The sequence below is a fragment of the Apium graveolens genome, chromosome 7 (genome assembly GCF_009905375.1).
Source record: "Apium graveolens cultivar Ventura chromosome 7, ASM990537v1, whole genome shotgun sequence".
Lineage (NCBI taxonomy): Eukaryota > Viridiplantae > Streptophyta > Magnoliopsida > Apiales > Apiaceae > Apium > Apium graveolens.
The window spans coordinates 133,731-159,049 of record NC_133653.1 but is presented as its reverse complement, the minus strand read 5'-3'; the positions used below and the strand labels follow the sequence as shown (position 1 = coordinate 159,049).

Below are 25,319 nucleotides of genomic sequence, written 5' to 3'. Positions count from 1 at the left end.
TTACGATCACTTTCAGGTGTACCTAAATTCAACAACAATATGTTAGACAGACATATTATTTAGACAGGTTGCTAAAGCCTCTTTGTAGGGACACCAAACACATGCTTTTATTAATTATTATCCACAAAAAGACACCACTCAGGATGTGAAAGCATCTCATAGGCAAACCAATGAATTAAAGCTTTTATTTCTGTAATTCTGTGCACAATACACCTTACAAATCATAAATTAGTATTGTTCTTGTTGTAGTTACTTCGATTACCTTCAGATCATAAAGCTTCTTAAAGAAGAATGGTTGATGCAATCGTATCTCTTGCAATTGAAAAGCTTGGTGCATTTATTGCACAAGAAGTTAACATTCTACTTGAAGTGAAAGATAATTTAAGGTGGCTCAAAGATGAATTGCGCTACCTCCAATCTTCCGTAAGATCTGCAGAATCAAGACTGGAAGAGGAGCAAATCCGCAACTGGGTGGAGGACGTTAGAGATGTCGCCAATGATGCGATAAAAATCCTGAGCGATTTCAGTGCTCACCAAGAAGAATATGCAGCTCCGAAACGAGGTATCTTGGATCGTGTTCGGGGCTGTGTTTGCGTGTGCAATAGAGAAGTTATGCTTTATGATATTGGCAAGGAGATTGAGTCACTCAAAAGAAGGATTGAAGTGATCAAGAATAGGCGAAATGAGTACCGTATTGACAACATCTTAGCCACTCCAAACAAGCAGCAGAAAGAGAGAACATTGTTGAGAATAACCGCCATTAATAACCAGGTGGAAGTGGTTGGTTTTGAGGATGATTTTAAGATTTTGAAGGCTGAACTTGATAGCAAGGATCTCGCCCTCAAAGTCATTTCAATTCACGGAATGGGGGGCTTGGGCAAGACTTCACTTGCCACAAAGTTGTACAACTCTAGCGAGTTGAGAAATTTTGATACTCGTGCTAAGGTTTGTGTGTCCAACGAATATAACATAAAAGATGTTTTGAAGAGATTAGTGACGTCTTTTATGGGAGCTGAGTACGAACAAAAGTTGTCAACCATGGACGAGTACCATTTGCTGCAGCACCTGCCAGAGTTACTGCAAAGTCGAGGCCGATATCTGGTTTTAATTGATGATATATGGGACATAAAGGTTTGGGACCAGATTAAAACTGCTTTTCCAAACCAGAAAAACGGTAGTAGAATCATCATAACCACCCGCAACAAAACAGTTGCAAAGACTGTTGACGACAAATGTTTTGTCCATCAACTCCGTTTTCTAACGGAAGATGAGAGCTGGGAATTATTCTGTAAGAGAGCAAAACCAACAACCCAAAATATGGAGAAATTAGGAAAGGAGATGGTTGGTAAATGTCGAGGTTTGCCACTTGCAATTGTGGTACTAAGCGGCCTGTTATTACACAATATGAGCTATGAATATTGGTCAAAGGTGAAGGAGCATATATGGAGACACTTGAAGGATGATGACTTGTCTCCCCAGATTGGGGAAATACTGAGTTTGAGTTATAATGACTTGTCTCCCCAAATGAAAGACTGTTTTCTCTACCTTGCAAGGTACCCGGAAGACCATGTGATTGATCCAGACGAGTTGAAGCATCTATGGATTGCAGAGGAATTCATATCAGAAGCCGAAGAAAGTGAAGGAGTAATCATGGAGGATTTGGCTGAAGATTGTTTGAAGGAGCTAATTAATCGTAATTTGCTTCAGGTTAATGATTTGCGATGGAATGGAGAAGTTAAGAGTTGCCGGGTCCATGATCTTGTCCGTGATCTTGCCATAAAAAAAGCAAAGGAGCACAAGTTGTTGGTCGTTTTGGAATCAGGTAAACACCATCCAGAACACATTCATTTGTTGGAAGGACAACCCCGTCATGTCATTTACAATGAAATAGGTGAGTACTTGAAACTAGTTGAGCGTAGATTTGATGCTTTACTTGTGCGTTCATTGGCAGTGGTAAATTATTTAAGTGGTAAATATGAATTAAAAGAAATGAAGTTGGTGTGTGCGAGATTCAAAAATCTTAAAGTCCTAGATATGACAAGTGTACATTCAGAGGTAATACCAGAAGAAATAGGAGATTTAGTTCACTTAAAATACTTGGGCTTAATGGGTCATATAGAAATTCCAGCAAGTATAGGCAAGCTTAAAAAGCTACAAACCTTGCACGGTCGGAGGAATACATACTACACAGTTCCTAGGGAGATATGTGAGCTTCATGAGTTGAGGCATCTACACATTAAAATTAGAGGGAGTTTGAATATAGGTACCCACCAAACAAAGTTACAGACTCTTGGTCGTATATCGTGTAAAGAATGGATGAAGATTGACACTGTTAATCTCACCAACCTCCATACACTCTGTATGTATGGAGATAGATATCAAAGCAACAGTTACACGCTGGAGTCCGTAGCCAATTTAACAAGTCTCCAAACATTCACCCTATGGATTAACGTTGAGATTCCAACACTGAAACCACTCTCGTCTTGCAATCGTCTCAAGAGCGTTGACTTATCGGGTATTCTTAAAGATCCATCGGAACTACGTCATCTGCCCGATTCAATCACGGATTTAAGTCTAAGAGAAAGTAAGTTTACAGAAGATCCAATGCCCACTCTGGGAAGTTTGTCGAATCTCACCGCTCTTCGGTTGGATAATGTGTACAGGGGAAACAAAATGGTTTGCCGTCCCAACGCGTTTCCATGTCTTGAAATTTTGAAACTACTGTTCTTCTCCAATCTGGAAGAATTGGAAGCTGGGGACGGAGCTTTCCCTTCTCTCAGGCAATTTCAAACAGTTGACTGTATAAAACTGAAGAACATTCCTGTACAACTAGCAGAATGCTTACAGAATTCCTAATCACTCTCGTCTTGCAATTGTCTCATGAGCGTTGAGTTATGGGGCATTCGAAAATATCCATCGAGACTACGTCATCTGCCCGATTCAATCACAGATTTATATCTACGCAACAGTGGGTTTACAGAAGATCCGATGCCCACTCTGGGAAGTTTGTCGAATCTCACCGCTCTTTGGTTGGGTTTTAATGTGTACAGGGAAAACAAAGTGTAATCTTCAAATTTTAAGATTACAAGAATTCATCAATCTGGAAGAATTGGAAGTTGGGGACCGAGCTTTCCCTTCTCTCAAACAATTTCAAACAGATAGATGTCAAAAACTGGAAAAGATTGCTGTACAACTAGAACGACTCAGGGTTAAATATTTTATGATTCTATTAAATTTGGTTTTATTTTTTTCACCCTTTGCTTTAACCTTTTCTTTGGTTTTTATTGATTTTTGGTTTAACTCCTTTTTGAATTTTATTATAACTTTAATGTATAATTTTTATTTTTCTTTTACTTTTATATGACTTATAATATTATATATATTATTTTACCCATTTTTCAATTGCAATTCTTTTATTAATTTGAACTCAGTAATTCTATTTCTTATATGACTCAATAGTATATTTTAATGAAATAATAAAAAATTTTAAATCGTATAATAATTATGATATTTATATTATAATCATAACACAAATATCATACTATTTGGTTTGGGTTTGGTGAGTAAAAATTAGAAATTTTAACATGACACTTATATTACTATATTTTAAAACACTCTGGGAACGAAAAACCAGATGTATGTAACTGGGTTGCCTATTGAATTTTATGAACCTATTAATGGGTCAGTTTATGAACTTATATATTTTAAAATTTAAAATTATAAATAATACACTTATTTAGACATACTTATTTTTTAACAAATATATTTAATAAAATATTAAAATAACAAAAATAAAATAACAATTATTTAAAACACCCGTACATGGCACAAATTTTAGGTTAATATTTATTATATCAACTTTCATCATAATTTCATGTTGGTTCTCCACAAATACATAATATTAATTTTAATTGTATTCATTCTTGATCTTTAATAAATTTAAATTTTTAACATCAACGTTTTAATATATGTCCATTTTCCACGTATGACTGATTATCTAGTAGTTCTTAGGCTTAAAATTTCTAAACAAAGAAAGATAGAGTAATTTAATTCAAGGGATTACAATTAATAATAATAAGATTATTTTTCCTGTATAATAGTTCGGGATTATAATCCCAAAAATGCTTGACAACAGCATCGGCTAAGCAACATGGCCTAATGAATGGGTAATGGCCCTTAGTATCACAATTTGAGAAAAAAAGACACAGAGCTCCAAAATGTACCACCTAACCACTGAGTTAGCTCTAACGTTCTGTATATATATATTATAAACGCAACTAAAGATCACGTTTGTGAGTGATATAAAAGGCCATTTTATAACATGAGTGATATTTTGGGTCTTTTCTCTCAAAATTGTGAGAATAAGGGCAATGATTCTGCTCTACTTGACTATGATCATCATCTTCAACTATATGTCAAGAATAAAGGTCACTGCCCATGAAATTCTCGGTATGTATCTCCTCCTTAATTTTCATATTTAGAACTCTTTTGATTACAAATTAGCAAGAATGTTTGCTTAGTTGTGCTTACATTGATCTCATGATTGTTTGCTCTTTCATCCCAATAACTAGCATAATAACCCGTGCGAGGCACGGGTCATTTTCTAGAGTTTTTTTATATACCATACAATTATAATATTTTTAGAACAATTCCAATAATATCCTTATATAGGCTCTTGAGTCAAATTTTGAAGAAATAGAGATAATATTTTCCTCCAACAAGTTTCATGTCCCCCTCTATAACATTAAAAGTTTTGAATGTTACCTCACTTTTAGGAGTGAATATCACATCAACTATTATTATATTATATTTTTGTTACACGTTATTTTATATTTAATGAATGAATATAAACAGGGTAGTAAGTGTACGTTTAAAACGAAACGATTAAACTTAATTTGTAGAATGTCGTTAGTATGTTTACAAATAAAAAGGTAAAAATTAACATACATGTTGATTACAGAGTTGACCAAAATCTTAAATTTTATTTAAATAAACTATATGTACTGCTCTTTATTATTACTGAGTTCACTACTAACTTACAATTGACATACTCAATTTAAAAAGATAAAAAATACATAATTGAAGTCAGAATGCCTTGCAATCATAATATACAATAATGTAAAATTTACATTATTGTTAATATTAAAGTTGATTTTAATGAAAAATATTAGTTTTTGAAATTCAGCGTATGTATGTATCATGTATGTATGGTAAACTTTTAGTTTTTTATTTACACTACTGTTAAGAAAGTAAGATTAAGTTATACGTATGTGTGTGTTAGCATGTAAATTATTACTAGCATAATAACCCGTGCGAGGCACGGGTCATTTTCTAGAATTTTTTTTATACACCACACAATTATAATGTTTTTAGAGCAATTTCAACAATATCCTCTTGAGTCAAATTTTGAAGAAATGGAGATAAACTTTCTCTCCGACAAGCTTCATGTCCCCCTCTATAACATTAAAGGTTTCGAATGTTTCCTCATTTTTAGGAGTGAATATCACATCAACTATTATTATATTATATTTTTCTTACACGTTATTTTATATTTAATGAATGAATATAAACAGAGTAGTAAGTGTACGTTTAAAACGAAACGATTAAATTTAATCTGTAGAATGCCGTTAGTATGTTTACAAATAAAAAGCTAAAAATTAACATACATGTTGGATACAGAGTTGACCAAAATCTTGAATTTTATTTAAATAAACTCTATGTACTGCTGTATATTATTACTGAGTTCACTGCTAACTTACAATTGACATACTCAATTTAAAAAGATAAAAAATGCATAATTGAAGTCAGAATGCCTTGCAATCATAATATACAATAATGTAAAATTTACATTATTATTAATATTAAAGTTGATTTGAATAAAAAATGTTAGTTTTTGAAATTCAACGTATGTATGTATGTATCATGTATGTATGGGAAACATGTTAGTTTTTTATTTACACTACTGTTAATAAAGTAAGATTAAGTTATATGTATATGTGTGTGTTAGCATGTAAATTATTGTATGTTATATCTCTTAGTAAATTATAATGGTTTCAATTATTTATATGCTAAATATATGATTTATGTACATATATAATCATTATTAACATCTAGTGAGATAATTGATTACTTAACTAACATGCATTTATAATTATTCAAAAATTAAAATTATGTAATAAATAAATTGCTATTATTTATTTATGATATTCACATTATCACTGACAAATAATCCATATTTATTTTTACGCAACCGAGTATTAATCATGGTTGTAACATAAAAATGAATTATATATTTTTAAGACTTATTATTGATATTCATCATTTTTTTTAAGAATTCGAAAGAAAAATAGTAATTATATCGTTATTTAAACTGTTTTTAAGTTTCTTTTATTACGACTCTAATATTCCTTCATATAATAATTTGATAACATTTTATACTATTCTCCTAAAATTAAAAAATTTTAGTTCGATAAAGTTTTATAAATATCAGTTGAACTTGTTAACTCCTTCAAATTACTGAACAATATATGTTTTTTCCCTAAATAATATAAAATGCATTGATTCAAATGCTACAATATCGTATAGATATAACTTTTATTTGAATAATTCAAAATATTTGTACAATATTATCTTGTTCAATGAATATTGCTGATCTAAAAGAATTTATTTTTAAAAGCTAATTTTTTAAAGTGAAAAATGAAAAATAAATCTATTTAGTATGTCATTGTAGTTTTAACAAATCTCGTGAGATCTCATTTCAAATTTCAAATATTCTTAAAATCAGGACAAATTCTAAAAATAATAATACGTTACCAGTGAACTGAGTAATTTTAATATAAATAATCAATTGACTTGATCCTATAAAGACCTCAAACACATTAATTTATATTAACACAAGATATTAAAAAATTTCACATAGAATGTGACGATATTTTTCGGCCGAACTTGTAATTTAAATTTACTAAACGTAGAATGTGGCGATGTTTTTCGGCCGGGTATGTAGTCAAATTTCGAGTATTTTTTTAACAACAGGCCAATTTCTAAAATGAATTGATTCATTATAATTCGAACTTATCTAAATATGTAATACCAATATAAATTATTTATATATAAGCGATTTTATTTTCAATATTTTTTTAAAAAAATTATATATATGTACATTTTAATTACTTTTTATAATAAAAAATATGTTAAAATATATGAAATATATTTTCAAACTAAAAAATGATTAATAAATAATATAATAATCCATTTATGTATTATGCCTAATTTTATATCTGGAATTCAATTCTTTAAAATTAACTGTACAAAACTATCTTTTTTTTGCGTAATTCAAGTACGTATCTTTAAAGTTAAATAAAATATTCATTTAGCACACTTACATATTATGTGTATGATAAAAAGCACATGTGAGAATATGTTGTAGTGGTAAGAGTTTGTATAGTTGAGTGAAATAACCTGAGTTCGATTCCCATGAACCACATCTTTTATATAACTATTAAAAATAGGGATAATTTAGTCTTTTCAATGAGACTTGATCTCTATTCTTAGATCTTGCTTACATACATAGACTGCATAGGATCCCCTGTGATCATCTATATTTAGCTTCAAAACAGTAATTTTCGATACAATATATTACTATGCAGCAATATGTATAAATTTTTATGCTCTTTTAAGGCATGTTATCAAACTCAAAGTTCATATTTAGTTTCTTCAATTAAGGCTTGTCAAATTCATCTTATTCCGTTGCTGTTTCAAATTATTTTGTCCTATAATAAAGAACTCGAGCAAACTCATGGGCAGTGTACGTAAAAATGCTCATGATAATTTGTTTGTTATATATCATACATTCTTTGCAGTCTTAATGGTGGGGTATCTTAATAAATTTTAATTTGTTTGAGGACTAAACTACAACACCCTCCCCGTTGGTTCTGGAAAGGTATATGTATTCTACTTACTACTGTATCACATATTTTGTTTTGCTAGACATAATAGATATTTATGTAAATGTGATGGAAAGAACTTAAGCCGAAAATGAGTCAACGGTAAACTATTTGTGTCAGGTTCTAGATACAAAGTGAATATACACCTGACCTATAGTTTAATACTTTCGGATATGCCTTTGATTTAATTGAGTCAAATTACAAGGTCCGGGTACTTTAGGCTGGTGCAGGAAAACAATTCGAGCAACTTGAGACATTTTATAGATCATTCATTGGTTGTAAAAAATATGTATTCTGAATTGCTTTTGACTTCATATATGCCTGAATGTTGATTGCAAATTCGAAAAAAGCACCTTATCTTAAAAGTTACAAAAGATTTTGAATGCAAATTATAATATTTTGGTTTGGTAGTCTACAATTTACATGTTTCTTTCATTATTATAATGAACTAATTCTTTCTTTAAATTATGAATTTATTGTTTTTGCTTACAACCTATTTATTATCTGCATGTGAGCTACAAGCATTGAATCCACCTTTGTTGCCCTACTTCATGTGTTAGAAAAAGTGGATTATATATATAGGACAATGATCAAATACAAACTAAAATTAAAATAGAAACTTAGAACTAATCTAAGCCATTAGATCTACCTAATCTAATGGTCCCCCCTAAATCACACCACCCAACTATCCTGCACCCTCCCACACCCAATTTCAGCTTTTCCCCTCCGTTTTAATTTGATATTTCCCGTTAAACCGTAATTTTTTTTAAAATCCGATTTCACTGTATTTTTCTACATCTCTCAACGATCGATTTGCATATCATATGTGTTATATTTCGAATTAATTTTAAAAAGAAAATTATTTGGTTTCTAGTTTCCATTCTAAATTGGTTTCTATTGTAGTAACCCCCTATATATATTATCATGCTACTGCTAAATAAATAATTATAAATTGATAATAAATTACAATAGCATCGGTGTACACTCCTAAAAGAACGTTTGCATTGCAGGCTTGTAAAGTCTGACTTAGATGTATAAAGAATAATGAGGCCATTTCATGCTATTTTGAACAGTCAATAAAAATTAAAGTAAGTGGAACTATTATAACCAGTGAGAAAAATTGTTCCTGAAATTAACTCGGGAACTTTCCTGAAATGCAAGTGTATTTTAGTATAGAATAGTAATGGTATTTTGGTAAATGCATATAATATTGTGTAATTACTACAATACCCTCGAGTTCTAAAATGAGAAAAAATTTTAAACTCAGGAAGTGTATCTAGGAAGTGCATCTGAGATAACCTCAGGAACATCAATGTCATAACCAATTGTGCTCGGGTTTTTGTTGTTGTATAGTCTTTCCTGCTGCAATGTGCCACTTCTTTGTCTCCTTTAAAAAGAGTCAGGAAGCATGATATTTGACTCTTTGTCTTATATTTAGCCTTTTATATGCCAATCATAGTTTTATATAAGCCATTTTGAATGCGCTTGAACATTTAATGATCTTGCCATGCGGTAATTAGTGAAGTTGCTATTTCTGGCACTAATAGTAGTTGGAAGCACTCATATTCCGTAATAGTTCACTTGCAATCTTAAAGCTCTGGTATATCTCTACTAATTGATATTTCTACTGAGCATGAGCATATTTCTTTGAACTCTTTATCTTTAAATAGTAACCGATATATTGTCGGTTGCGGTTGTCTGCAGCTGCAAGTCTATATGTGGTTTATATTTGTTTATTTAACACTTGGAATGGAAAGTAATGATGATAATGCAGCTGACAATGCAAATAATGTTGATGGGAATGCCACCTCTGCACCAGCATAAGAAAGACTAAAGGAGAGCACAAGCAGACCCGAGAAGAGCACATATTTTTCTGCAATTACTTTATTATTCTGTTATAGAAGGGGACCATCTACTCTTTCTATTTATCCAGTAGTATAGCTAGGGGTAATGCAGACTTTTCTTTCCAAGGTTGTTATCTAGGATAAGCTGTCAAGGAATAAAAGGACAAACGTACATGTAATCCCACATATGGGAATTTGCTGAATTTCTAGTAGATCGGCATTCTCATATCCTCCCTTTTTCTTTCTGCATAGCTAATCATTTGTAAATAATTATTTAGTCCTCATGGTATCAGAGCTGCATTGATAGCTTGAGAGCAGATTGTGATAAAAAAAAGAATAGTTTTGTATACAAATCCTGAGTGTTTGTTTTGAATTTCTAGTACAGTGCATTCTTGTTTCTTGCACTGCTTATCGATTGTCTTCTAGAAATCATGGCCTCAGGTAGTAAATTCACATATACAGATCTCCAAAACCCCTTGTTCTTATACCCTTCAGATGGCCCAACCTCAATGAGTGTGTCTAACCTGCAAGGGCCTGTTGATTACAGAGCTTGGCGACGACAGTTTGAGATCCAACTTTCAGCTAAAAGAAAGTTTGGTTTTTTTAATGCCTCTATTCCTAGGAGCACATCTGATGCCGCAGAAGCCGCTCAATGGGACACTTGTAATAATATGGTAATCTCCTGGATTCACAACAATATTTCTGATGCTATTAAAACTTCTGTATTGTTTATCACTACTGCTAGTGATATATGGAAGCATTTGGAAATAAGGTTTTCATTGACAAATGGTTCTCGAAAATATAAGTTACGCAAGGATCTGTTTAATTTTAAGCAAAATGGAAAGAAAGTTTTTGATTATTTTACTGGGTAGAGCTGTTTGTGGGAAGAATTAGAATCTCTAAATATCCTTCCTGCAGTCACAACTATGACTCCTGACATTTCAAAACTGCTACAGGCTATAGCGACTGTAAAAGAGGAGGCTAGGCTGTTTCAGTTTTTAAATGGACTTGATGATACTTATGGTGCTCAACGCAGTCAACTTTTGATGAGTGTGCCTTTGCCTTCTGTTGAAATGGCATGTGCTGCTATGCAGCAAGAGGAATCTCAGAGGGATCTTTTAAACCAATCTGTAGCATTTGATGGTGATGCAGCGGCAATGTACAGTAAGGGAAATGGTGACAGGTCTTTTGGTGACAGGTCTTTTGGTGACAGGTCTTTGACCTGTACAACTTATGGTTACAGAGGTCATTCTCAAGAAAGGTGTTGGACTGTTACAGGCTACCCTAAGTGGCATCATAAGTATCGAAAGTCTGGTCAAAAATTTAACTCTCAACAAGGTAAATGGTATGGGACACAGAAAGCATTCTCTCCTAATGCAGCTAATCACGTGCAGGGCAGTGTGTCTGAACAGTCTGATTTGAAAATAACTCCTCAACAACTTGAACAATTGATGCAGCTTCTTCCTAAGTGTGCAGTGCAGAAAGGATCAGAAACAGATGAGGAGTTGGACTTTGGCTTCTCAGGAATGGTCAATGTCAACATTGTCAAGGCCCCTAAATCTGAGTGGATTATGGACTCAGGGGCATCAGACCACATGGTTTCCTCTTTAGAAAATATGATAAATATCAAGGCTGCCCCATCCTCTTTACTATAAAGTTACCCACTGGTGCTAGCACTCCTGTTACTCATATAGGTGATGTGGTGCTACCTAATGGACTTAAATTATTCAATGTCTTGTATGTTCCCCAATTTAATCATAATTTGCTTTCAATTCACAAGCTGGCCAAAGATATAAATTGTGATGTGACATTTCATTTAAAAGGTTGTGCTATTGTTGACTCTGCCTCAAAAGAAGTGGTGGCTACAGGAGAGCCGAAGAAAGGGTTGTATTATCTGCAAGATAAAAGGGTTGCTGACATGCCTATGTGTTTGACTGCTAAAAGTAACCAATATACCATGTAGAACCAATGATTGGGACATGCCTCAAATTCTAAATTACAACATCTCCAATGTGTTAAACCTTTTATTGGACAACAAGGTGAAGTGTGTATAACTTGTCCAATGGCAAAGTTAACAAAACAACCCTTTAAGCTCAGTCATTCTCTGGCACATAAGGCTTTTGCACTTGTTCACACGGATATCTGGGGACCGTACAAGGTGGCAACCAGAGGAAAATATAGATTCTTTTTTACCTTGGTGGATGATTACAGCAGGGTGACCTGGGTCTATCTATTGCAGAGGAAGTCTGACAACTTGCCAACTCTTGTCACTTTCAAGGAGTTTGTTGTCACTAAATTCAAAGGTATAATCCAAACCATACGCTCTAATAATGCACTTGAATTTTCTGATAAAGCATGTAATGAATTTCTGGCTAAGCATGGCATTGTGCATAAAACGTTATGTCCCTATACACCACAGCAAAATGTTAGGGTGGAAAGAAAGCATAAACATATTTTAGAGGTTGCTCGAACTTTGAGGTTTCAATCTGGATTGTCACTTTCATATTGGGGTGAGTGTGTTCTTACTGCAGTACATATAATTAATAGGTTGCTTAGTGCTGTGTTGGATTTTGCAATTACTTATGAAAAATTGTATAAAGAACCTGCTACCTATGATCACTTTAAAGTTTTTGGTTGTCTAGCTTTTGTGGTGAATCCTGATCATAACAGATACAAATTTGAAGCAAGAGGGGTACCCTGTGTATTCATTGGCTATCCTAGCTCCATAAAGGGTCACAGATTTTTAAACTTTGTCACATCACAAACCTTTGTTTCTAGACATGCTGTCTTTGATGAAACTATATTTCCTCTAAACACAAACTCTACAAATACATATGTGCACCCTTTACCTACTACTATGCCTGTGCCTAACCAATCTACTTATTCTGATGATCTTGATTTTGACTTTGATCAAGATTTGTCTCAAAACTCCAACACAACTGTTACTCTATCACCTACTCCTGAACCTACAACAAGTACCACCCATACTGAACAAACTGTTACAGCACTAACCCGCATTCTCCGCAGAACCACCAGACAATCAAAACCCCCACAATGGTTGGGAACTTTTGTGTCAAACACTGCTGTGAGTGCTTCTGCAGTTGTTGACCATTCACTTACAAAATCCTTCAGTTGTTTTCTTGCCTCTATTACTCACCATAAAGATCCTGTTCATTTTCATCAAGCTGTGACCCATGATCACTGGATCAATGCCATGAATGTAAAATTGGATGCTCTGGAGCTGAATAACACATGGGAGATTACTGAGTTACCACTTAACAGAAAAACAATTGGCTGCAAGTGGGTATATAAAACAAAGTTTAAACCAGATGGAACGATTGAGAAATACAAGGCTCGATTGGTAATTTTGGGGTGCAGACAGACCTATGGTATAGATTACAAAGAGACTTTCGCTCCGGTTGCTAAGATGACAACTGTCAGGGCCACACTTGCTATTGCAGCGATGCAAAACTGGTCTATTTATCATATGGATGTTTCGAATGATTTCTTGCATGGATCATTGCATGAGATTGTTTATATGAAGATGCCTCCAGGGTACTCGGGAATTGGAAGTCGGATCCCACATTCTCAGGGGGAGTTCAATCTGAAAATTACATCACATCTGGTGTGTAGATTGAAAAAGGCCTTGTATGGCCTCAAGCAGGCGCCACGAGAATGGTTCGACAAGCTGTCTGATACCTTGCTTGCTGTTGATTATGTGCATTCCAAAGAAGATTACAGCCTCTTTACGAAGGTACAATCTGACACTATTACACTTATACTTATTTATGTCGATGATCTTTTGATCACTGGCAATTGTGAGAAATCTATTGCTCAATTTAAAGTGTCATTGTGCCAAGCCTTTCATAAGAAAGATCTGGGGCCAGTCACCTATTTTTTGTGATTGGAAATTGACAGAAGTGTGAGTGGTTTCTTTGTCTCCCAAAGAAAGTATGTATTGGACTTGATAGACGAGTTTGGCATGCAATCTGCAACACCGCTCAAGTTACATATGGATCCGCATGTCAAGTTGACTCGAGAAAAGGGGGATTTGTTGTCTGATCCACAACCATACCAACATTTGATGGGGAAACTTATTTATCTTACTCTTACGAGACCTGATCTGTTGTTCCCTGTGCATAATCTTGCACAATTCATGCACAAACACACTACGGTCCATATGCAGGTTGCTAAAAGAATTCTTCGCTATCTCCTCACAAATCCAGCTCAGGGTATACTTACTGTATTCTGTGATAGCGATTGGGCGAGTTATCCCACTAGCAGAAAATCAACCACTGGCTACTGTGTTCTGCTGGGTTCCTCACCAGTTTCATGGAAAATGAAGAAACAGGCGGTTGTTGCTCGCTCTACTGCTGAGGCGGAGTACCGTGCTACGGCTCTAATTTGTTGTGAGGTCACATGGCTTTCTTCATTGCTCAAAGACATGGGACTTTCAAATCTCCCACCAACTGTTATCAAGACGGACAACCAAGCTGCTCTATCCATCACTGTTAATCCAGTTCTTCATGAGCGCACGAAGCACATCGAGTTGGACTGTCATTATATAAGGGACAAGATTTCTGATGGCTCCATTATTACTGATTATGTTCCTACCTACATGTAGTTAGCTAATATACTTACGAAGCCATTTACTGTGAAGCAGCACAACTATCTTCTTAGCAAGATTGGAGCCTCAGTTTCACCTCCGCTCCACTTGAGGGGGGGTAATGATGATAATGCAGCTGACAATGCAAATAATGCTGATGGGAATGCCACCTCTGCACCAGCATAAGAAAGACTCAAGGAGAGCACAAGCAGACCCGAGAAGAGCACATATTTTTCTGCAATTACTTTATTATTCTGTTATAGTAGGGGACCATCTACTCTTTCTATTTATCCAGTAGTATAGCTAGGGGTAATGCAGATTTTTCTTTCCAAGGTTGTTATCTAGGATAAGCTGTCAAGGAATAAAAGGACAAACGTACATGTAATCCCACATATGGGAATTTGGTGAATTTCTAGTAAAAGTAGATCTGCATTCTCATATCCTCTCTTTTTCTTTCTGCATAGCTGATCATTTGTAAATAATTATTTAGTCATCAAGCGAGCCTTTAATTAATCTAGCCTGAACTAAACATGAACAAAAGTCAGTTGGAAGTGTTGAAGATTAATGTGATGCAATATCCTAGCTTGGATTAATGTCGGATGCATGTCAAAATTGTATCATTATCGAAAAGAGGAACAACTCTTTATTTTGCACCGAGGCATCAATTTGAAGATCTTTTATGCATTATTTAGTATTATCAAATACTCTCTCCGTCTCAATTTATCTGTCTTGTTTGAATCAATTTGGCCATCAAAAGTCAAATAAGATAGATAAATTGGGACGAAGGGAGTATAAAAATAATGAGCAACTGGCCCTCTGGTTATGTCATATAAGGTTTTAAACTAGGTTGTATACTTTTGTACGGAGAATCAACCAAAATAATCTAATAATTTGAAGTGGTTTTTGAAAATTATTTCAAAGGACTGAATCGTTTGTAATGTATAATACTCCCTCTGTTTTTTAATATATGACTTTTGACTTTTTGGCACACATATTTAGGAGGGTTGACCACATAGCTAAAATTATTATTTTTAAGAAATTCTTTTTTGAATAAAAATATGAGATAAAAACTTTTATTCACAAAAAGAATTTTTCAAAAAAAATTATTTTATCTATAAGGTAAAACCTCCTAAACATGTGTGCCACAAAGTCAAACGTCATATATTAAAAAACAGAGCGAGTAAATATGTTGAAGAGACTCTTAAACCTATGGTATCAAAATTGATGAAAAGTCTTGCTGAATTTTGTGTTGATTTTTGTGTAAGAAAATAGCACTTCTTATGTTTTACTTTTACTCTATGTAATTTCAAAATTAGGGTCAGTGTTATGAAAATCAAGCTCATTTGCAATCTCTAGTTATCTCAAGAATGAAAAACTTATACAAAAAAGTATACTGAACTAAATAATTTACTAATACTAAACTAAATAATTTACTAATATTTTATAAAAGCATAAAAAATTATCATGTCAAGATAGGTTTTCTTACTATCGTATTATTTGATCATTTTTACTACTTCACCTAATCAATCAATATACTTATATAAATGAGAATACGGGAGCGTTTATGTGACGCCTCTCAATTGTCTCATTCTATTTTTCTAATTTTCTCAATTTTTTGAGTTAATAAATATCAAAAACTACAATTACCTTATATTATTCTAAATATATTATCATTGTTCGTAATATTCTCCTAAAATTTTTATAAAATCTTGCATCAAGATTTTTCAAATCAACTTATCAATTTATTCTTCTAAAACTTCTACTTTTTATTTAAATCAACTTATCATCTTGATATTCTCATAAATTTCGTTTTTAATACAATTTCTCCTCTTTCTCCTCAAATCAACTTACTATATTCTATTTTTTTAGCATATGAAATATTACAAAGACGGATATCTATAAATATTTATCATCATTTATAATATTCTCCTAAAGTTTATACAACATTTTCCATTAATATTTTTAAAATCAACTTTGTCATCATAATATTCTCCTAAAATTTCTAATTTGTATTTAAATCAACTTACCATCTTCATATTTTTCTAAATTTCATTTTTAATATCATTTCTCATCTTTTTCTTAAAATCAACCTACTATATTAATGTTTATTTTAATTTTTAACCCATAAAATATTACAATGACAAGTATCTATAAATATGTTTTCTCAATATTTTTTAAAATCGTTGTATAACTATATTATATATGTTATAGTAAAGGAGAAAACGAGGATGGTTAGGGGGCGCCCTTCATATATATTTTTGTAATTTTCGCAATTGTTTATATTATTAAATAGAAAAAAATATTATATTAATTATTAACTAATAAATAATATAATTTTATGATATTATATTTATTAAACTTATTGGAGTAAACATGTTTAATGAGATAAGGATTTTTTAAACTTTTTGATTTATTATATTTATTCATTATTCATAATTTTATAATGAAAAAGATCGGATAAGAAATACAAAAAAAGAAAAAAATCGAAACATGATTTTAGAAGGCCGATGTGAATCGCGATTTAGTAAACTAGTTTTGGAATAAAGGGAGTATCATTTTGAATAGTTACTAGTTATTTCTCAATTTAAATTTGTGAGTATTCCATGAAGTTGATATAACTATTCTACAGTAATCAAATTCCATCTGTACAAAATCTTGAAAAACAAAACGTGTTATTTTATATGGACACTTCCAAAATGTGAAAGCCACTTTATTCGAATTTAATCCTTCTTTTAAATTCAATAATTTCTCATCTTTATTAAAATCTAACTGCACTAAAATTGTCTGTGTCACAATATTAACCACAACTAAGCTATATGCACATCCACATCTTTCCTATCGGCGTCATTGCTAACATAACGGTAAATGCCTATATATAGGCTTTGAGCTCCTCTTCTCTGCTCATCAACTTATACAAAATATTAACTTCATTTGCAAAAAACACAAAAAATTAAAATGGCCAGTGAATTAAGCAGTGTGCAATCCATCCATGACTTCACTGTCAAGGTTCTTTCATTTCTTTCTTTCGGTGTAAATTTTTCCGTCGTAATAAATTTTTCCGTCGTAAATGGTAGTGTAGGTTGAATGAATGCATTAAAAATGTTTGACTGATGATTGCAGGATGGCAAGGGTAATGATGTAGAGCTAAGCAAGTACAAGGGCAAAGTTTTGTTGATTGTCAATGTTGCATCTCAATGGTATGTTATTGATTTATCAATGATGTCGATGTTCTGTGTACAATAGATCAAGCTTGTGTTAGCTTCAGCTGTTGTTGAATCCTTGCATTTGTTTAGTGTTTTTCGTGATTAACAATCTGGTGAGTGATTTTAGAGGACTAGAGATTCTTGCATTTCCATGCAACCAGTTTAATGGACAGGAGCCTGGGTCTAATGAAGAAATTGAAAACTTTGTCTGCACTCGTTTCAAAGCTGAATATCCTATCCTCAGTAAGGTACGGATTTTAGTACACGTTTTGATCCTGACCTGCAGTATGCTAGAACTGTTTTATCTGAGAAATTTATGTGGTTTTTCGATTGTTTAGGTTGATGTGAATGGATCAGATGCTGCTCCGTTTTACAAGTACCTCAAGTCTGTCAAAGGGGATGAAATTGAATGGAATTTTGCCAAGTTTTTAGTCGATAAAGATGGCAAACTTGTTGAACGTTATGCTCCCACAACCACTCCGCTTACCTTTGAGGTAACAATTACTTGCATGTCATTACACAAGTTAATTATATTGTGGCTAACATATGATCATTTCGACTTCTGCAGAATGATATCAAGAAAGTTTTAGGAGTCGCTTGATAACCGGGATTGAGGCCTGAGTTTTAATGGTCGACTACTAACTACCTCGTCTGCAACATGTATGGAGAATAAAGTGTGTGATTGTGAAGATTTTAAAGAAAATATAGTTATGTTGTGAGTTTTATGAGTGTTTGCTCTGTGGAGCAAGGGAAATGTTCAGTGTAATGTGTGAATTCTATGTGTTTGCTGTAATGATGAATAATACAGAGATAAATTTTGTTAATTGATGTACTCATGTTAGTAAAGAATTACAAAAACTGCAGAATATTCTGGTCTAATCAGGTATTTATGAAATTATCTTCATAGCAATTCAAGGAGATTATTCATTGTTATAGAGAAGGCATCTTGAAACTGTTCAAAATCTGAACTTGAATCTCCATACACCAATCCAGGCAACAATTCATACACTATATACCTCCTCATGTCATCCCTGGCCTTCTTAGGTATCTTCATTAGCCACTCTACCACATTCACCTTCGACTTTCTCACCTCTTCTTGATCTATAAACATTGAATACTTTCCGTGATCCTCAGGCAAATGCCATGAATATTGATAGTAAGCTGTGAAAGGATCAAAAAACACAGGAATGCAGCCTGATATAAGAGAATCAAAGACAGATTTTCTAGTTGGACTATCACCGGGAGGTTGTAAACAAAATTCAGATTCCAAGAATAGTTTGATGATGGATTCAGGCTGATCACAACCTCCTGAACTACAATTCTGAAACTTGCATGTTCCAGTACTTGCTAAAGTGCATTGGTTGATCAGCACTGATCTTATACTGTCCGGAGAATCTGGTCTTGCACCTCCTGCAAAGCTAGCGAGATTGTTTCGGCTTGATTGGATGATCTTGAATTGCCACGAGATGATATCTTCATCGGAGTGAGGATGGAAGTAGGTAGGATGTGGGATTCCAATGTCATTAACATGCCAAGGTTCCCTTTCAATCAATAACTTTATCGGGTTTTGCATTTCTTCAAGATTCAAAAATGTACTTCCCCATGGAGAATCATCCCTTCTCCGAAAATCCCATGAAACTTTACCCAAAACAAAGACATGATCTTTTCCTGAGTTTAAAGCCCATGGTTTCTGCAGTTTAAGCCATTCTACCAGTTCCAATGCCAAAGTGTCCTTAACATCAGGAGAGGCATTCTTGAAATGCCATCTCAAGATGTCTAATCCACCATAGAATGGAACATAGAATAGCTTTGCTTCGTTTTCATTATAAACTCTACAAGGATGCTTCATAACCCTGGAATGAAAAATTGGCTCCAGAGAATACTGATGAGTGTTGTACCAGGCTTTTCCAAGCTTCGGTATTGGCTCTCCCAGTGCCCCATTCCTGAAAAATTGACAGAAATCCAACCAAGGAGACATATCACTACACTGAGCTACCAAATCCTTGTTAAACTTTGGTGGCAAATCATACACATAAACCCCACTGCCATCACATGTTGTGAGGCTACTTGAATTTGATCTCCATGATCGATGCACTTGCAGATGCTCTTCCACCACCTTCACTGCAGATTCAAACTCTGAAAGTGGATTGTTATTGTTATCAACAATGTTGCTAACAATATGGTTTTTGTTGTTCTCTTGAAAATTATAACCAGGAATATCTCGTGTGACAAGAGCCTTATCGTCCTTGATGTCAACAATAGGACTACTCTCTCGTATGCTCACTTTGAGTTTATGATCATCAATATTGTTCTCTTGAACAACATAACTGGCAATCTCTTGCGTAACAAGATTTGTGCTGTTCTTGATATCAACACTAGGAACACTTTCTCGTATGCTAACTTCAAGTTTATGATCATCAACAGAACTAGCATTAATGAATGGAAGAGGGATATCAAAATTAGGTTGTGCACCAGCAGAAAGGCAATACAGACTGTTGAGCTTTCTCGACGATACACATACATGGACAATGTGACCAGAGATGATGGTGGTGGTAGAAGACCAGAGGAAAACAAGAACCAAAAGAAGAAGTGTTAATGGAACTCGAGAGAGTAACTTGGAAAGGATGAATTGAAAGAAACCAAGCTCTTTTGCAGCTCTTTTCGAAGATTTAGCTCTTTTCTTAGACAGTGAAAGGGCCATTTTTGTTGGCTAAACAAAACTCAAGTTCCTTCAATATAATTTGCTCTCTTTTTAGGGAAGATATTCAACACAAGAAGAGTGTCTTCAACATGAAGGCACGTCTTAGGAGGACTAAAATTGTCCCAAAAGTAGGCTGCACGTTGGCATGTTAATTGCATATAGACACTTGTTTAATATGCATAATTAAGGATATAAACCATAAACTTGCATGGCTAATAATAATATTATAATGAACATACAATGTAGGATCTTGTTTAACTTGTTGACCTTTCCATTAGAGAATGATTGATTAATGTACAGCTTATGTATAATCATAATTTGATATTATGTAGGTGATTGTGATTCTGACAGAATAAAAATTTGAATATCAACCATTATAAGAAAAGAAGATCAAAGATAATAGTAACCTAAATAAAAATGCTTTGACAGTATGATTTTTAGTTTAAGAGTGTGCTATTAAAAACAACGAAACAGAGCTAGCCTCCAGGTCAGAAAACAACACCAGAAAGTTTTCCTTATCTCAAACAAAATTCATTATGAAAACCAGATTTTTTATTTTGAGACAAAATCAAAATATCAAAGCCAATATCAAAGCCTCTTTAACATCTTCGAGAACGCCACTTGCATTACTTAATGTGGATGCAGAGCAAAAGAGTGTTGCTCAAGTTGCTGATGTGGCGGATGAAGAAGAAGAGGAGCAACTTTTTGTAGCATCTTGCTTTGCAACTAGTCATTCAAGTGCGAAGTGGTTGATTGACAGCGGTTGTACTAATCATATAACGTTTGATCGTGAGCTTTTTAAGGATTTGGACACTTCAGTGGCTTCCAAAGTGAGGATTGGGAATGGAGAATATATTACAGTCAAGGGAAAAGGCAGAGTGGCAATTGAAAGTATTTCAGATGCAAATGGCAGCAACCTGAGGATTATGTTGTGAAAGAAATAGAAGATCATGCATATTTACTTAAGAAAGCCTTATTTGGCCTCAAACAGGCCTCTAGAACATGGAATGGCATAATTGAGGAGTATTTGATGCAGCCTGTGTAAAAAAAGAAGCCTAAATGAAACATTGTGGTTAAGGAACGTGTTACTAGATTCGAACATGAAAGAAGAAGGATGCACAAAAGAATCAGCCGACAATCAAGAAGAAATTAGTATCTCTCACAATCATATTCTTCATGTTGATATATTTAAGAAGGCTCAGATAAGAAGCAAGTTTGAGTTTCTTAGCGAGAAACTTGGAGTTTACAGCAACCAAAGCAAGGAGGAGTGTTGAAATTTGCTTTAGCTGCTGCAAGAATGTGATGCTGGAATTTCAGATATTTATTTTATCTCTTAGTTATATAAATGTGTTAATAAATAAGTAATTTCATGTACCACCAAAATACTTTACTAGACCCGATGAATGTAAATATAAAGCATCATATCTACGATCAAGTAATTTCATGTACTCGCCTAGTCCATTGTAAATGACATGACGTGCTTGTCCTTTGAACAAATGGATGTGATCTGTACGGTGTTTACCTGAGTCAAAAACGACCAACAACTTCTGCTCCTTTGCTTTATTCATGGCAAGATCACGGACAAGATCGTGGACCCTGCAACTCAAAACTTGACTGTTCCATTGCAAATCAATAACCTGCATCAAATTACGATTAATTAGCTCATTCAAACAATCTTCAGCCAAATCCTCCATGATTACTCCGTCACCTTCCCCAGCTTCTTATATGAATTCCTCTGCAATCCATAGAAGCTTTAAGTCGTCTGGATCAATCAAATGGTCTTCGGGGTACCTTGCAAGGTACAGAAAACAGTCTCTCATTTGGGGAGACAAGTCATTATAACTCAAGCTCAGTATTTCTTCAATCTGGAGAGAGCCATCTTCCTTCAATTGTTTCCATATATGCTCTTTCACCTTTGACCAATAATCGTAACTCCTGTTGTGCAATGATAGGCCGCTCAGTATCACAATTGCAAGTGGTAAACCTCGACATTTACCTTCCTAATTTCTTCAAATTCGGGGTTGTTGGTTCTGCTCTCTTACAGAACAATTCCCAGCTCTCATCTTCCATTAGAAAACGGAGTTGATAGACAAAACATTTGTCATCTGCCATCTCTGCAATTTTTTTGTTTCTTGTAGTTATGATAATTCTACTACCATTCTTCTGATTCGGAAATGCAATTTTTAACTGGTCCCATGCCTAGATGTCCCATATATCATCAATCAACGCCAAATAGCGGCCTTGATCTTGAAGTAACTTTGGCAGGTACTGCAGCAAATCATGCTCATCCATGGTTGACAAATATTTTTCATGCTCAGGTCCCATAAAAGACTTTACTATCCTCTTCAGAACATCTTTCATGTCAAATTCGTTGGAGACACAAACCTTAGCATGAGTGTCAAAATTTCTCAACTCGCTAGAATTGTACAACTTTGTGGCAAGCGAAGTCTTGCCCAAGCCCCCCATTCCGTGAATTGAAATGACTTTGAGGGACATATCCTCGCTATTAAGTTCAGCCTTCAAAGTCTTAAAATCATCCTCAAAACCAACCACTTCAACCTGGTTATCAATGGCGGTTGTTCTTAATAATGTTCTTTGTTTCTTCTGCAAATTTGAAGTGGCTAAGATGTTGTCAATACCGTACTCAATTCGCCTGTTCTTGATCACAACAATCCTTTCCTTGAGTGACTCAATATCCTTTCCAATATCAGAAAGAATAACTTCTTTTTTGAACATGCAAAGACAGCCCCAACAACGATCCCAGATACTTTGTTTTGGAGCTGCGGTTACTTGTTGGAGTGTGTTGAAATTGCTTAAGATAGTTACCGCGTCATTAGCAACATCTCTGCCGTTGTTCACCCAGTTGCGGATTAGCTCCTCTTCTCTTGAACATTATAACTAGGAATATCTCGTGTGACAAGAGCCTTATCGTCCTTGATATCAACAATAGGACTACTCTCTCGTATGCTCACTTTGAGTTTATGATCATCAAAATTGTTCTCTTGAACAAGATAACTAGCAATCTCTTGCGTAACAAGAGTTGTGCTGTTCTTGATATCAACACTAGGAACACTTTCTCGGATGCTAACTTCAAGTTTATGATCATCAACAGAACTAGCATTAATGAGTGGAAGAGGGATATCAAAATTAGGTTGTGCACCAGAAGAAAGGCAATACAGACTGTTGAGCTTTCTCGACGATACGCATACATGGACAATGTGACCAGAGATAATGGTGGTGGTAGAAGACCAGAGGAAGATAAGAATCAAAAGAAGAGTGTTAATGGAACTCCAGAGAGTAACTTGGAAAGGATGAATTGACTGAAACCAAGCTCTTTTGCAGCTCTTTTCGAAGATTTAGATCTTTTCTTACACAGTAAAAGGGCAATTTTTGTTGGCTAAACAAAACTCAAGTTCCATCAAGCTAATTTGCTCGGTTTTTTGGGAAGATATTCAAGACAAGAAGAGTGTCTTCAACATGAAGGTACGTCTTAGGAGGACTAAAAGTGTCCTAAAAGTAGGCTGCACATTGGCATGTTAATGAACTAACCCAAAATGCCTTTCACGGTACTTCGCGGTCTTCAATACAAATTTAAAAGTAACATTAAGAATCCAATGCGAGTATCAGCTAGCCAATTCTCCACTGTTAATTTGAGTATTCGTCGCTAACAGTAAACCAATTAAACATCAGCAATTATCGGAATTGAGGTTTATGTAATTACTGGAATTTCAGGTTTTGCCGAAAGAGTACAAGTGAAAAACCTCTACAATGGGAGGGTGAATGTGGAATGTGACTCTACCTTCGTGGGAGTGTCAACGTCGATGTGACACCACGCCACGACAGGACAAGACTCGACTCGGGTCGGGTCGGTTCGAAGGGCGATTTAGGCGAATGTCTCGGCGTCTCGCGTACGCGAGGTGATCTGGGCGAGGAATTTTACCGCTTGTTTAATTAAAATATTTACTGACTTATTATATTATTTTAATTTGAATATTGAATCTGTATAACATGGAAATCAGTATTTGCTGATCAGGAATTTCTAACTCTGATTTGCTGAAATAAATACTGATCAGGATTTGCTTAAGCTGACAGATCCTTATTTGCTGAGACTGATAAATCCTGACGCACCTGGATCAGGATTTGCTGAGTGTAAATACTAATGGGTTGTCCTGACCATTACATTTCTGATTCTGATAATATTCAATTAAATATTGTTTAAGTCAGGATATTTATTTTATGATATGCGATCTTTTATGTGATATACGAGAAAGTTTTCCTGGTATCAAACAAAATTCATTATAAAATCAGATTTTTGATTTTGAAATAAAAAAAATCTGCCTTAACGAAGAGCGCCACTTACATTACCTAATGCAGTCTTTGCAGCAACCCTGAAAGTGATTTTGGTCTTATTAAAGAATTTTTACCCTTACCATGCTAAGAGTGAAATTTAAGGCTTATTACAAATTTATCCATTTGGAATCTGAAACTGTTGCTGCAAGTGAAAAAGTTATGTCTAAATTTCTTGCAAAGTTCGAAACTTTTTGGCACATGGGATGGTAAGCTTTTGCTTAAAAACTGCCAACTAACCATTGCAGAACTAACCTTAGTGTGTGAAACTTATGCAACTAGAGGTAAATCCAGTTTTTATCCTTATTTATACTAGTACCTTGACCGTGCTAGGCACCAGAAAATAAATTCATTCATTTTTATTAATAAAATTATAAAATTTTAAGCAAATCATTAAATAAATGTAATTTGAAGAGATACGTGAGTGTACATCTACAATAAAATGGATTGTACAGATATTAAAAAGTTATAGAATATAATAAACTTTTATGAACTTGATAATTTTTATTATCCAATAAATGTAAGCGTTAATTCTTTGCCTTCTTGAGTATGGCTAGGAACATTTTTCCGCCTGAAAAAAAATTATATGACAAGACAATTGAGTTATTTAAATTTAACACAAATATTATATATATATTATCGTATTATATGTATATTAATTCAATTACATTTTTC

General features: G+C 34.0%; 4 protein-coding genes across 4 annotated transcripts; 3 read left to right on the top strand and 1 right to left on the bottom strand.

Annotated features, from left to right (window-relative positions):
- Nucleotides 1-201: 201 nt before the first annotated feature.
- On the top strand, nucleotides 202-3,253 carry LOC141675241 (disease resistance protein RPP13-like). Its single transcript, XM_074481954.1, has one exon. The coding sequence runs from the start codon at nucleotides 292-294 to the stop codon at nucleotides 2,854-2,856; it is 2,565 nt and encodes an 854-aa protein (XP_074338055.1). The 5' UTR covers nucleotides 202-291; the 3' UTR covers nucleotides 2,857-3,253.
- Nucleotides 3,254-10,218: 6,965 nt separating this feature from the next.
- LOC141671542 (uncharacterized) lies at nucleotides 10,219-10,659 on the top strand. Its single transcript, XM_074477813.1, has one exon. The coding sequence runs from the start codon at nucleotides 10,219-10,221 to the stop codon at nucleotides 10,657-10,659; it is 441 nt and encodes a 146-aa protein (XP_074333914.1).
- Nucleotides 10,660-17,612: 6,953 nt separating this feature from the next.
- On the top strand, nucleotides 17,613-18,466 carry LOC141671540 (putative phospholipid hydroperoxide glutathione peroxidase). The gene is made up of 4 exons (XM_074477812.1): nucleotides 17,613-17,620; nucleotides 17,724-17,844; nucleotides 17,935-18,090; nucleotides 18,165-18,466. Exons 1-4 carry the CDS (start codon nucleotides 17,613-17,615, stop codon nucleotides 18,195-18,197), a joined length of 318 nt encoding a protein of 105 aa, XP_074333913.1. The 3' UTR covers nucleotides 18,198-18,466.
- A 31-nt stretch (nucleotides 18,467-18,497) lies between these two features.
- On the bottom strand, nucleotides 18,498-20,297 carry LOC141671539 (xyloglucan-specific galacturonosyltransferase 1-like). Its single transcript, XM_074477811.1, has one exon. It carries the CDS (start codon nucleotides 20,295-20,297, stop codon nucleotides 18,498-18,500), a length of 1,800 nt encoding a protein of 599 aa, XP_074333912.1.
- Nucleotides 20,298-25,319: the final 5,022 nt, after the last annotated feature.

Coding starts and splice junctions, on each gene's coding strand:
- LOC141675241 (XM_074481954.1), top strand. CDS start 292: ATGGTTGATGCAATCGTATCTCTTGCAATTGAAAAGCTTGGTGCATTT.
- LOC141671542 (XM_074477813.1), top strand. CDS start 10,219: ATGGCCTCAGGTAGTAAATTCACATATACAGATCTCCAAAACCCCTTG.
- LOC141671540 (XM_074477812.1), top strand. Junction 17,845..17,934: donor AATATCCTATCCTCAGTAAG/GTACGGATTTTA, acceptor TCGATTGTTTAG/GTTGATGTGAATGGATCAGA. Junction 18,091..18,164: donor CCACTCCGCTTACCTTTGAG/GTAACAATTACT, acceptor CGACTTCTGCAG/AATGATATCAAGAAAGTTTT.
- LOC141671539 (XM_074477811.1), bottom strand. CDS start 20,297: ATGGCCCTTTCACTGTCTAAGAAAAGAGCTAAATCTTCGAAAAGAGCT.